Source organism: Equus przewalskii, chromosome 15 (assembly GCF_037783145.1).
Source record: "Equus przewalskii isolate Varuska chromosome 15, EquPr2, whole genome shotgun sequence".
In the NCBI taxonomy this organism is placed as follows: domain Eukaryota; kingdom Metazoa; phylum Chordata; class Mammalia; order Perissodactyla; family Equidae; genus Equus; species Equus przewalskii.
This window is the reverse complement of record NC_091845.1, coordinates 39,281,532-39,295,509: the sequence shown is the minus strand read 5'-3', so window position 1 is coordinate 39,295,509 and position 13,978 is coordinate 39,281,532. Positions and strand designations below refer to the sequence as shown.

Below are 13,978 nucleotides of genomic sequence, written 5' to 3'. Positions count from 1 at the left end.
GGGAGCTTGTGGTGTTATTTTTTGTGAAGGTCATTTCATGCATAGCAAATACTCAGAAAGGAGAGGCCTGCTCCTGGGGTTAGGCAGTCAGCCCCTGATTTGTCTTCCTCTTTTTAGAATAAGGACTTTCTTTTGTAACAGGGCTTTGGGATGGCCCAACTGCATGTCCTGGCAGAGAGACAGGAGCCAGGCTTTCCACATAGGAAAGAGTGAATTCCATACACTGCAGACACAAGGATAGGAAGTTCTGGCTTGGCTAGCATAAGGGTCAAGGAATGGGGGCTTAAGCTCCCAGACCTGACAATAAGGTTAGTAGAGAAGCTTCTCCAGCTTACACTAACACAGGACACACACCCAGTTCTGCTGACTCCTGGCACTTTATTAGTGAGAAGCCGTGGTCTGGGAGAGATGAGGATGCGATAGACAGGACCAGAGCCCATCTCGGGGGATTCTCCTTAACATCAGGCGTTCCTCATGCATGTTTAGAGGAAACGCCATCATGGATGAAATCCCCAGAGAAAAGCACTGTGACTGCCAAGCAGAGGGGTAGAGGGGGCGCCCTAGGCACAGCTGGGCCCCTGGGTCAGCAGGGCTTCGATGTCGGGCTCAATATCGATGGTTGGAAAGCGGCGGCTGTACCTGCGCACAGGCACACCGTCCGGGCCCACCAGAAACTTCTCGAAGTTCCAGGCGACATCGTTGCGGCACACTGGAGACCAGGTGATGAACTTAGGGTCGGTCATGAGCGCAGTGGCGTCGTCACTGGGGGCAGGCAGAGCCTCCCGCAGGAAGGCGAAGAGCGGGTGCGCCTGCGCACCATTCACCTCGCACTTCTCAAAGAGTGTGAAGTTGGGCTCGAACCCGCCGCCAGGTCGGACGTACTTGAGGGAATTCAGGATCTCTTCGTTCTTGGCGTTCTCCTGCGGGAGGGAAGAGGAGCTGGGACCCGGGGCCGCGAGGAAGGGAAAACTTCTAACCGCAAACAAGGAGTTTTTCGATGAGTCTCCGGGCTGTTGCTCTTCCTGCACAACCCGAGGGCCGACCTGAATCCCAGCCGTGACGAGCACCGGAGGGAAGTGGGCCGCTACCCCGCCTCTTTGCGCCCAGGACATGCAGCTGCTAGGCCCGGGGGACGCCCCGCGGGCGCTCCTAATCCCGGGTGCATGCCCACCCCCGCTCCACCCCTCCCTGCGCACCTGATGCCCGAACTGGTTGCACGGGAAGCCGAGCACGACCAGGCCGCGGGGCCCAAGGCGCCGCTGCAGCTCGTTCATCTGGGTGTAGTCCCGGACCGTTGTGCCTCAGAGCGACGCTACATTCTCAATGAGCAGCACCTTGCCACGCAGGGAGCCCAGGCTCAAGGGCTCCCCGCCGGCCAGCGGGCGCGCAGAGAAGGCGTACACCGAGCGCCGGGCGGCAGCCGCAAGCTGAGCAGCGCACATGGCTTGAGAAAGAAAGACGAACTTCGGACTAGTAGAGTAGAGGACCTCGGCGGCACCTCCTTTCAACAGGCGGGCGATAGGGTCACGTGGTAAGGCACTTTTCCGGTTGCTCCTTCCCTCGGTCCCGCCTCATCCGGCCTCCGCCCACCCTCCGCGGGTGACCTGCCAGGCGGGAGGGTGCGGCCTGGCCGGATGCGGGCACCGCCCAGACCTTGCGGAGCCAGGGGCACGTCTAATCCGGCCCAGGCAGAGCAGCGTCGGCCCTGCGACAGCCGCCTTGGTTACCCCACCCAAGCTCGAGCCCAAGAAGACTCTGGCTTCTTAAAGGTTCTTCAGTTAAATGTTGGGGCGTGGCCCCAGGAGACTGGCCCGCCATAGCAGCAGGCGCTGCTGGTGGCCCTCCTGCCCCATGCCATGTTACTGCTCTTGCAGTATGTTTCCTATTGTTGCCAGGTGCACTGAGTTGTGACTTGTGGTGATGGTGCACTTGGCAGCGGCTGCCAAGGCAAGTTCTCCGTGCGATGAGGCACCGTGGATCTAGGAAGGTTAAGTTGGAAGAAGGTGGGCAATGCTGGTGCAGCCAGGGCTCAGGGCTCCAAAAACCAGCTCTTTTTAAGTCATTTCCCTGCATTCTGGGGCTGCCTGGGATCTGTTAACCGCCAGGTCTCTGGTCTCTTTCCTCCTTTTACACCCGCAGTGCGGCACTGCCCTTACACAGGTTTTCTCCAGGAGACCCTCAGGCCCTGCCCCAGCTTCCTGGCGTGGAGCCCAACAGCATGGAGGGCCCAGTGGACCCAGCTGATTTCAGGCCATCCTCTGTACCAGCCAACTTCATCTGGAGCTCAGGCCTAGAAGTAAAAGACACTGAAAATGGACAGGGAGTAAGAGGAAAACATCACACTCCCGAGATTAGCCCAGAAGAATGCTTGGAGCGCCCCTCATGTACTTGGATGTGACACAAGATAATCGTTTCCACTTTTTTTTTTTGAAGATTAGCCCTGAGCTAACATCTGCCACCAATCCTCCTCTTTTTGCTGAAGAAGACTGGCCCTGAGCTAACATCTGTGCCCATCTTCCTCTACTTTATATGTGGGATGCCTGCCACAGCATAGCTTGCCAAGCGGTGCCATGTTCACACCTGGGATCCCAACCGGTGAACCCCGGGCCACTGAAGTGGAATGTGCGAACTTAACTGCTGCGCCACCGGGCAGGCCCTCATTTCCACATTCTTAGCAAGAGCCAGGTTACTGGGGGTGGTGGGAGTGGGGTGGGGGGATGACAAGATTATTCTGCACCCTGAAGGAACCTTCCAAGGTGCGCTAGCCTGAGTCCATCCTCCCACTCCCAGCCCTGGAGAGAGCAACACAAACACCAGCATACAGGAAGTTTAGAAAACTGCCTTTATTCTATTAGTAGTTGGAAAAATTAACTGGTACAGAAAAAAAGTTTTAGTCAGCTGGAGAGAAGAGAGAAACTGAGGGCCAACCAAGAGAACTGGTGGCTCCTCTGGGGCGGTGGGGGGGAGGGGAACCTGGATACAGTAAGGAGAAAGAGCACTGTGAACTAGAGCCAGACCCTGCAGTCCAGGTGAGGCAGGTTATGCCACCTTCTGAAGTGTCTAAGTGCCTGAGGCATGAAACCAAATTCCTATTTACTTAGCCCAGCTCTGGGGAGGGGGGAACTGGGAATATGAGGGGCCGAAAATGGGTGATATGGCCGTCTTTTATCAGAGAAACTGACAGAACGGGAATTTTAAAAATGAATTTTCCATCTGACTTTATTTTCAAATACACTTCCTTTTTTAAAAAACCAATACACTTTCTGCAGGGATGACAAATAGTATTAGGAAATCCAATTATACAAAAAATACTACATCTAATCTGGGGTAGATATATTTATTTTTGGTAACATACATTAAGTGGCACTAATTACACAGTAACTATAAGGTAACTAACATGAAACCACAGAACTGTAACTTTGCCATAGCTGCTCACGGACTTGGGCCTTTCTGGCTGAGTACATTTTCAAAAAACTGGATGCCCACTCCAGAGCTATGCGATGAAATCTGTTAAGGAGTAAAGCTCTGAAGTGGTGACTCACCAGAGTACCTTGCAGCTGACAGATGACAGTCAGGACATGTTAGTTATAAAGTAGTTACAGCCTAATTCACAAAAGTTACCAACTGTTTCTCTTTCTAGAAAGAAGCAAAAAGTTAAGAAATTCCTTGAATTAGCGCCTGGTGTGTCAGGTGGGATGCAGAGGAGGGCTGTTAGAGCGGTGTCAGAAGGACCCCAGAGGGTCAGGTGGGTTGGACATCATTAATAATCATGGTTGGCTTCTAAATACTCGTAGCAAGATGACTTCTGATTTGTAATCTTAGGTAAATTATAGATAAATGGAAAAGGCCAGTAATCATACACTAAGATTAATAAACAGCACTTCAAAAGTAACCGCATGAGGGCTGTGCTCGCAGCAGGGTTTCACAAGACAAGGCACCCAGATTTTTTCTTCCCACGTCTGGCTTGGAGAGCAGCTCTCGTGGCCATTTCAAAAACCTCCCTCACTCCATCTTTGGTCTTTGCTGAACACTCCATGTACCCAAAAGCACCAATCCTGTTTGCCATATCTCTGCCTTCTTCTGGTTTTACCGGCTCCTAGCAAAGAGAAAAAGAGTGCTTTCAGTTAACAGTGTTACAAACCGTAAATAGGTGTCGAGTTCTCTCAAATTCAGCTAAAAGACTTCTTTTCAAAGCTGCCAAACTCCCAGATTTGAGTTGTCTTATCAAACTCATATGCAGTAACCCCCCAACCCCCAATATAAAGTCCCTATCAAATGAGCTCTTCTCTGGGAGATAAAGAGAAAGAAGGTTGAGGCCAGAACCTCTGGAAGGTTAAGCCCCTGGAGGGTTAAGGAGGGAATTAAGGGCAAAATTACTCAAACTGTCGATACAGGGTAAGCCCTTGGGTCTTCTTATAGTTAGCTTCACAGAGGACTTAATGCTCATGGAAGGAAATAGATCCTGACCTTAACATTCAGACAGAGAAACTTTACTGGGAGAACATGGACTGAAGACCTCAAGGCACTCCTGCAATGGGGAAGTCCTGCCATTGGGTCACCTGGCTTCTCAGAAGCCAAGATGCCACCTCCATCATCACTTTTATAAAGCCATCAAGGCTCTCTCTCTGGACCCCTTGCCCTCAGGATTTCCCAATCCTTCAGCTGCCACCAATTCATCTTTGGCCTCATATATACCAAGGTAGTAAGTGGAGGGGGAAATCAAGAGCTTGTTAAAGTTCCTACATCTGGAGCCTTGACTACTGCTGTGAAGGTCCCTTCTTAGGCAGGCAATCCTTGGGGATATAGCAATACCTCATAGGAGAGCTTCTGCCTCATAGTAGGGAGTCTTAGGGATCCTCTGTGCAGGTGCCAGTGAATCAGGGCTGGATGGACAGAAAGAGGGTTCTGGGACTCTCTCTGAAATAGCCTGGCCTATGAGGATTTCTGCTGGGCTCCCTGAACCTCCAACCTTGGACCCAAGTTCAAGAATGCTAGAGGAAAGCAGAGCCCCGCCCCCAAGACCATGCCTGCTTCATCTTGGCTAGCTCCCGCCTTGTGTGCTCATCATTCCGAAGATCCTTCTTGTTTCCAACCAGGATGATGGGCACGTTGGGACAGAAATGCTTGACTTCAGGAGTCCATTTTTCTGGGATGTTTTCTGAAAGAAGCAAAATGCACATAATTTGGGGATACAAACAATTCTAGCTTGAAGAATCTCCAAGAGCCTTAGTTAAATTGCAAAGAAACTACTTCAGAAGTATGCTGGACATTTAATGGAATTTTACTAGTTTCGAAACTACAGAAAAAGGCAAAATCTAACCCCCTTTCCTTAAGCACAGAATCACCAACTTTTCTCAGTCCCACCAAGGAGCTCAGCTCTTCTGGAGGTGGGCAGGCAAAGGCTCTAGAGGAGCAAAGGATCCAGAACATAGGGTGGCTCTGCGGTGGTGCCACCTATCCCGTGGAAGGAGGCACCCCATGGGCCATCCCTGTCACTGCTGGCAGATGATTCTGACCACAGCTTACAGAAGGAGTCCTCATACAGGGCTGGCCCAGGGTCCATATGTTGTCTCTACACCTTGCTCATAGACCCTGAGCATGACCCCCACCCTGTGAGTTACTGGTATTTCAAATGGCTCAAGTGACTTTTGAAAATACGTGATAACCAGCTGTAGCTTCTTGCCAATACTGTACTAATTTAGAAAGGTTGTATTTACATTGTGGCAGACGTGCGGCCCAGGTTCAACCTCCTACACCTTTTGAGCATCTCATTATCAGGGATGATTTTATAAAATGGGTATAACAGTAATACCTACTTTACATAGGGTTATTTTGAGTCAATGCATACAAAGTACTTAGTACAACATCATTTAAATGGTACTGACTGTAATTTGAGATTGTATTTTAGAAGTAAACTGTTCACTCTGATGGCAAGACAAATTAACAAAAGGCAGGAGTTACTTAGACTATGGAAAGATGCTCTGTCTTCTGGGAGAAGGACCACATCAGGTAGAGATGCTACAAGAGTGAGGTCAGGAAACTCTCATATAATTCAATGCTGCACTCTTCACCACACAAGATGGACACTTGACTGCTTCTTTCTTCCTTTGCTACAGCAGCTAGAGTTGATTCTATCAATAATGTGATAACTTGAAACTCAAAGCCTTATTCTGGAACAAAGAGGTTCCCAAGAAGTGCAGCACCCCAGTCTTCAGAGCAATAAAGAGAAAAGGGCCAGCACAGTTAATGGTGAAGCCCAATAGCTTCAGTGCTGAACCCTGCTCTCTCCTCTGCACCCCATGGTTAGTTTTCAGTTCAGCTGCAATAGTGATCACTTTAAAAGGTGAGTGAGATCACACTGCTCTCTTATTCAAACCTCCCAAGAGCTCCCATCTCACTCATGATAAAAGAAGTCCACACCATTAACCACATGGCTCTGCAACCCTCACTCCCAGCCCCTCTGCTACAGCTACATTGGATTCCTTCCTTCCTCTTCCTGCCTCAGTAACTTTGCACCTGCTAATCCTCCTGCCTGGAAAGCTCTTTTGCTAGATATCTGTATTGGCCTCCCTCAGGTCTCTGCTCAGAAGTCACCTTTTTAGTGAGGTTCTTGACCATCTTATGGTCATGCTCTAAAACAGCATACCCATGGCCTATTTCCATACTCACTTCTACAAATGTTATTTGTATCATATCTTGCTATTGGATTTACTGGGGTTTTTTTTGTTTTGTTTTACTTTTGTCTTTCCTCTTCTGTCCCCCTTCACCTAGAAGTTCCTTAAGTAGGTGCTCAATAATTATCTGCTGAATATATGAAATGATTACTCCAAGAGCTGCCCCCCCATCCTCTGGAATTCAGGACACATTATAAATAAAAATGAATTGCTTCTGTCTTATCTTCACTTTTCACGAATAATTTTAGAACTTAATTTTTTAGTTTTTAATTTGGTGATGGCAATCACCTATAATCTGTTCCATCCCAGAAGTAATCTGATATCAGGGCACATGACTGTATACGGATTTACAGTGGGGTTTTTTGGGGGCCTTTGAGAATTCCAGAAAGCTAGAGAAAAGGAATCCTCATCATCTAGATCAGGGGTCAGCAAATAAAATCTTGCCTGTCTAATTTTTTTGCTAAGTCTATTTTTGCAAATAAAGTTTTACTGGAATACATCCAAGTTCATTCATTTATATATTTTCTATGGCTGCTTTTGTGCTACAACAGTAGAGTGAGTAGCTCTGGCAAAATTCAGCGGTTGCAACAGAGAACACATGGCCAACATAGCCTAAAATATTTACTATTTGGCCTTTTACAGAAGTTTGTGGACCCCAGATCTCAACTAGAACTAGACTCTAGACCAACTGCCAGTGAGACAGCAGAGGCTCCAAAAAGTAAACTATCATCACAGGGTTGGCTGGCAGCAGGACTGAAACTTGCACACCAACATTCTGATTCCTGATTAAACTTGTTATCCTACACCTAGACTCCGGGCCATGGTCTAACATCCAACCAGGTAAAAACAAAGTCCACCATTAGGTTGACAACTAGCTTTTCATTTTCTTTTTTTTTTTTAAGATTTTATTTTTCCTTTTTCTCCGCAAAGCCGCCCGGTACATAGTTGTGCATTTTTAGTTGTGGGTCCTTCTAGTTGTGGCATGTGGACGCCTCCTCAGTATGGCCTGACAAGCGGTGCCATGTCCATGCCCAGGATTCGAACCGGCGAAACCCTGGGCCTCTGAAGCAGTGCGCCCGAACTTAACGACTCGGCCACACGGCCGGCCTCTCAGTTTCTTGATAGATGCTTTTGAGTTCCCATGACACATTTTACTGGGGCAAACTACTGGTGGGATTCTCCCCCACTCCCTAGCCAAGATAACAAAACTTTTAAAAGGCCCTTAGTAAAACCAAGCTAGCTCAGTCAGCTCAGCAAAGGGGACCCAGCTACCTATCACACTCCTGCAATGACCTCCAGTGAAGGCACAGCATCCTCCAACATTAGACCCTATCCCTGGATGTGTTTCTACTTCAGAGACAGAGATCACTCTCTCTTGCCTGTTTATTGTCTACCTCTGCTCTCCTTCCCTAGGGTCTGCCCTCTGGGGAAGAGGCCAGCAAGAAATAATTCTTGGCTAGTAAACAGACAGAGGTCAAAAGCTAAAGACCTCCTTTCAAGACTAGGAGACCTGTTCTTAAAAGAAAAAAGTGAGACTGAAGAACAATAACTTTTTGCTCTAAAGGCATTTCTGTCCCTATGGTATTTATACCTTGGATGATGAGGCAAAGGACACACAGTCTTCCTCATTCCCCTAGGATTTAGGAAAAGTCCATAATATGTCAGAGAGGAGGGTGTTACATGGTTCCATTTTTCTCTGTGGCCTAAAGCTCTGCCCCAACCTCCAGTGCCTTCCAAAAGCCCCACAAAGGAAGCCAGATAAGTTTGAAAACCATAACTAAACCACAACTGTTGAGAAAATGACCGAAGTAAACTAACGGCAGAGAATACCCACTCTTGTCTCAGTCCTGGGAGACACTGCAGGGAGCTGGGGTTAATCTCAGCTTGGTTCCTTGGGCAAGTGTTCAAAGTCTCAGAGCATCCCCAGTATTGTCATTAAAGTGAGTACAAACATGACAAAAAAAGTGGTCACTCTAATCCTAACTCCACAATATAAGCCCATGCCACCAGCAAGCCCTCAAAGGTTGTCTGTGTTAATGATGACAATATCCTTGGCCCATCTGCTGCCCTGTAAAGATAGAGCACTGCAGAATCAAGTGGGACATTTCATCATCTTCAGCACAAACTGAAAGCAAGTTCTCTTTCAGGCCTTGCTGCCTTGTTATGCAGTGTGAGGTCAGCATTATTCAGTCTTTTTCTGAAGGAATGTGGCTTCTGAAACATGTGACCAACTGAAGTAGTGGAATGGTCAGGTTCAAGTCTCTATTAGCTAAGACACTTTAGAAAAGAGCTAAAATAGAGCTTTAATAACACTACCAGGAAACAATAAATCACCAGTCTAGATGTTGGGAGGCAGCACGCTCAATATGAAGTATTGAAAAAAGGTGTGGGCACCCAAAAAAGCCTTCCCCAAATCTTAGTCTGAAAGATGGCTTTGTATTTGGAATCCACCTACATTACAAAGTGGACACAGAAGCCATGGGAGACCTAGGCTGAGAAGGGACCCAGAGCCCAGGGTCCACAGTCCCAAGGCTCTAGGACTATGGTCACTGATGACTCCTTCTCTGAAGCTTATGTCTGCTTTTTAGCCACCTGATGCCCAGAAAGGACCTGAGAAACCACAGGTCAGCCAGGCACACAGGCAGTGACAAACACCAGGCTGCAGGGCTACTCACCTAAACTATCAGGGCTGTCAATGGAGAAACACATCAGTATAACATCGGTGTCTGGGTAGGAGAGAGGCCTCAAGCGATCATAATCTTCCTGCCCAGCTGTGTCCCACAAAGCTAACTCTACCTGCAATAGAAAAAAATAAACACAAGAGTCCAGGGTTAATTCCACTATTCACTTTCAGAAGTGACGCTTACCACGGTCCCTTCTAATGGCAGACTGTCTGAAAGAGTAAAACACAAGACTTCACAATTATTAGAATCAAGCCTGAAGATGGAGGGTGTATTTCAATTGTTTTAGGTTGAAATTTCTCAAAATTGCAAATTTTATAAACAGATACTAGAACTCAATAAAGTGCATAATTCAAAATGTCAAGTCAAAAGTAACTTTATAGCTTATAACAAGTATTTAATTATAAATAACATTCCACATAGGAAAGGAAGGATGAACAAGAGGGGAACTCAAACTGTAAATAACATTCCACCAGGTGTACAAGACAGGGAAAAACTACACCGAGTGATTTTTCCTAATACAATCTCCCTTAACCATTTCCTTATTTGGTCTCATCATTCTGCTCCAATGTGGAAACATGGAGACAAGACTGTATTTAAGTTGGTGGGTAAGAAAAGATACCATACTGGGTGTCAGGCAAGGTCTGAGCTGATAGGAAAAGCCTCTAGCTCTGCCTTTACTGCTCAAAAAATGTCTGAATGGCTGAATGAAAAGATCACATAGGTATTAGGGTATTCCTTTCAAACCTGGGAACCTACTCACCTTCCTGTAGTAGGAGGGCAAACTGATGCCTGGGCTCTGGACATAGGTCCTCTTTCACACAATCCAGCCCTGCAGCCAACTCTGTCACTTCTTCTTACAACCAGAGTGGATTTTTTAACACCCTTTGCGGCCCAAGAAGCTCTCCCTCCAATACTTGGAATACCCTTCTTCTCCTAGCACCTTCACAACCCATATTGCAGAGTTTCTAAATATCATTCCTTCTTAAAGGTGATGGCTAGTTATCTCTTCCACCTGCAACCTCTGCCCCGGGATGCGTCACCTACAACCTCTACAAGGCCCACTGCACTTCTGTCATGCACACACACCATCAGCTTGGTATGTGTATCTATGACATATTGATGCCCAATCCTCACAACCGCTCTGACCTCAAAACGGTACAGCTCATTCACTCTCTGCCAAATCCCACTCCCCTGGCCCCTCCACACCTCATGAGTGTTCAGTAAGACACATCCAACCCTGATTATCTCCTGATAAATGGTTCCATTCCAGGGTACTGGGCCTGTATCATGTCAGAATGGGCCTTTCCATTTTTGGTAGGCCTTATTCCCAGGACCATGATCACCTAGAATCTTGGACAGTTCCCTAGGCTCTGTTAGTACATACTCACGAACATTCCCAGGCAGCGCCCCCTCCCACCTTGGGGCTACAAAGTTGCTCTGAGATAGGCAGCTAGGCCATGATACTCTATTCCACATCAAGCACCTTTATTTCAGGGTTTCTCTCCCTGGGTGAGGGGGCTCCCCTATCTTGCCAAGGTCAGGCATGTTCAAAGCTGGCAGCACAAGAAAGATACTCAGAGACCATTACTCAAGGTTTTAAGACAAGGTCCCTAAATTTCTTATGGGTAAGATCCTGGTTGTTCCAAGACCTCCATGCACAGACGATGCTTCCAGAAGCCATTACTGCCCCTAAAACATATGTACTGCCACAGGTGGAAAAGACTTTTCCAACTGATGGTCACAGACACAGAGTAACCAACAGCTGCTCTCTCTGGAGGGAATGGCAGGATAAACCAGCAATATATATCACCAGGCTTTTGAGAAATGTGCTATGAAAACATCAATCTGATCCTGCTTCCCTTAAGCTGCTGAGTCTTTCCGTGTATGTGCGGCAATCTAAGTTAGACAAGAGGGCCGTTATGTGACAGCAGGCCCAAAGATCTCAGCACATTTCCACCCAGTTTATCACAAGTGGGCCCTATCTCTACACAAAACCAGTCGTCTTCTTTTTTTAACTTTTTTTTTTTTTTGAGGAAGATTAGCCCTAGGCTAACATCTGCTGCCAATCCTCCTCTTTTTGCTGAGGAACACTGGCCCTGAGCTAACATCCATGCCCATCTTCCTCTATTTTATGTGGAACACCTGTCACAGCATGGCTTGACAAAGTGGTGCATAGGTCCACACCCGGGATCCAAACCAGGGAACCATGGGCCGCTGAAGTAAAACATGCAAACTTAACCACTGCACCACCGGGCCGGCCCAAAAAAACAGTCTTTTTACCAGGCCCACAGAAACACCTTTATCCAAGCATCCATGCAGAGAACTGACTGAAGTTGAACTGGCAACACTCTGTACTGGCCCACCTGCAGGGTAGGATCCAGACAAAGTTCTGTTAGGCTGGAATTTACTGTTTTGTTTTTTCATCCATTCTTGGCCAAAACGGTGCCTTGGGGTTCCTAATGGTACATGAGAGCAATCATTGTGGCCCACATTACAATCGGATCAAATGGACTACAAACTGTAAAAAGGGGGTTTTCAGTATGCTATTGTTTAGCCCGATTTGTAAAGCGCTTTGGTGCTTCCAAATGCTTTCAGCTACTTCACAGAACCCTGATGTGACCTTTAAAGTTTTAACCACTTTACAAATGAACGCAGATCAAAGGTTAGGAAGCTTACTCATGGTCACAGAACTATCAGGACACCCTATAATGAGGAACGCTACAATTCCAAGCAGCTGGCCTAATGTGTTTTCCATCCATGGTGCCACAAACTGAGGCTAGGTAACACTGGGACAGAAAGGGATAGTAGAAAAAGCAAGAAAAGGAGAAAGGAGAAAGAAGATGGAATTATGGAAGCCAATAAATTAGATGCTAGCAGCATGAGACATGTGACTGAATGCCCAAGAGGACTGTGTCTGTTGGAGAAGAGCCCTTGTTCTAGCTTTTCTTTTCGGCTGACCCATCTGCAACGGGAATCTCATTCCTCTTCAAAAGATGTATAGGAAGCTGGGTGAGATACTATTTTGACAATAAAAGGGACCAGAAGATAAAAAAACATGTACTCTAATTCCAGAAGAGCTTTACCCCAGTCTTGCCAGTGGGCTTTAGGACAGACACACGAAAATATGGTCCTCAGTGCCAATGACAGGCAATTGAAACAACTGTGGCAGCCTGTTTAGGTTCAAGTCAAAACACATTTTAAAAAATTAAATATGAGGATGTTGTTTAAATGTCACACTACTGGTGGTATAGACCAGTATAACCCTTTGAGAAGCATAATCAATAAGGACCTCTTGACCTAATAATCTCATACTTCAGCACTTATTGAAATACTAAGAATAAAAAAAGTCCATCCATACAAAGGGGTTCATTTTAGCATTATCCATTTGGCAACAAACTAAATTTCGAATATAAATAAAGTTGAAAAGAACATATATGCTAAGGCTTCCTCATGTGAAATACATATGAACGTGGACAAAGTCTAGATGATAATTAAAAATGAACAAAGTTGGGCTAAGATGGCAGGAAGCATGAAGAAAATGGATTTCTTATTCTAACATTTTTGTTATTGTTCTAGTGTACACTGAAGAGACAAAAAGGCCCCCAATTCTCTACAGGCTCTATGAATAGCTTAACATGCAAAATAGTACCAGTTGCTATGGAAAGTGGACTTACCTGCTTCCCATCCACTTCGATATCTGCCACATAGTTCTCAAACACCGTGGGTACATACACCTCTGGGAACTGGTCCTTGCTAAAGACGATGAGCAAGCAAGTCTTGCCACAGGCTCCATCACCAACAATCACGAGTTTCTTCCTGATGGCAGCCATTGCTGAAAGGTAAGACAAGGGTGTTATCTAGAATGTACAAGAAGCCATAACAGATTCAGGCTATGATGAACTTTTCTCATCATGCGGCCTAAGGCTCTATTAGCAAACCCAAATACAAATTGCTAGTATATCTTTCCACTTGGCACCAAAAGGTCATACCAGAAACCTATAACTAACATTATACTTAATGGTGAAAACCCTAGAAACTTTCCTTCAAGATCAGGAACAAAACAAGGATGTCTACTCGTGCTGCTTCTATCCAACATGATACTGGAAGTTCTAGCCAGGGCAATTAGGCAAGAAAATGAAATAAAAGACACTCACATTAGAAAGGAAGAATTAAAACTATCTTAATTCACAGATGGAATTCGAAGATAGGTGGAAAATCCTAAAGAATCCGCTAAAAAACTATGAACTAATTAACAAGTTCAGCAAAGTTGTAGGATACAAGGTGAACATATAAAAATCAAACTGTATTTCTATACCTTAGCAACAACAAATTGAAAATAAAATTAAAAAACAATTTCACTTACAATAGCATTAAAAAAATAAAATAGGAATAAATTTAACAAAAGAAGTACAAAACATACTTTGAAAACTACAAAACACTGTTGAGAGAAATTAAAGAAAAATCTAAACAAATGGAAAGACATTCATGTTTATGGATTGAAATACAATGTTGTTAACTGGCAATATCCTCCAAATTAATCTACAGATTCAACACAATCCCTATCAAAATCCCAGGTGGCTTCGCTGCAGAAACTGACAAGCTGGTCAGAAAATTCACAAG

The 13,978-nt window shown here is 46.0% G+C and overlaps 2 protein-coding genes across 4 annotated transcripts in view; both read right to left on the bottom strand.

Moving 5' to 3' along the window:
• Positions 1-358: 358 nt before the first annotated feature.
• Positions 359-2,693, bottom strand: GPX1 (glutathione peroxidase 1). Its single transcript, XM_008523974.2, has 2 exons — positions 1,197-2,693; positions 359-920 (listed from the first exon to the last, which is right to left on the bottom strand). The coding sequence occupies exons 1-2, from the start codon at positions 1,440-1,442 to the stop codon at positions 561-563; spliced, it is 606 nt and encodes a 201-aa protein (XP_008522196.2). The 5' UTR covers positions 1,443-2,693; the 3' UTR covers positions 359-560.
• Positions 2,694-2,828: 135 nt separating this feature from the next.
• The window catches only part of RHOA (ras homolog family member A), a 55,655-nt gene continuing 44,505 nt past the window's right edge, over positions 2,829-13,978 (bottom strand). For all 3 annotated transcript variants that reach the window (XM_070575325.1, XM_070575328.1, XM_070575327.1), the window contains 4 exons: positions 13,033-13,190; positions 9,350-9,470; positions 5,028-5,158; positions 2,829-4,096 (listed from right to left, as the gene is read on the bottom strand). In XM_070575325.1, coding sequence (XP_070431426.1) covers positions 3,923-4,096; positions 5,028-5,158; positions 9,350-9,470; positions 13,033-13,188 — 582 coding nt within the window. In that variant the 5' untranslated portion in view covers positions 13,189-13,190 and the 3' untranslated portion in view covers positions 2,829-3,922. The remainder of the gene's footprint in view (positions 4,097-5,027; positions 5,159-9,349; positions 9,471-13,032; positions 13,191-13,978) is intronic.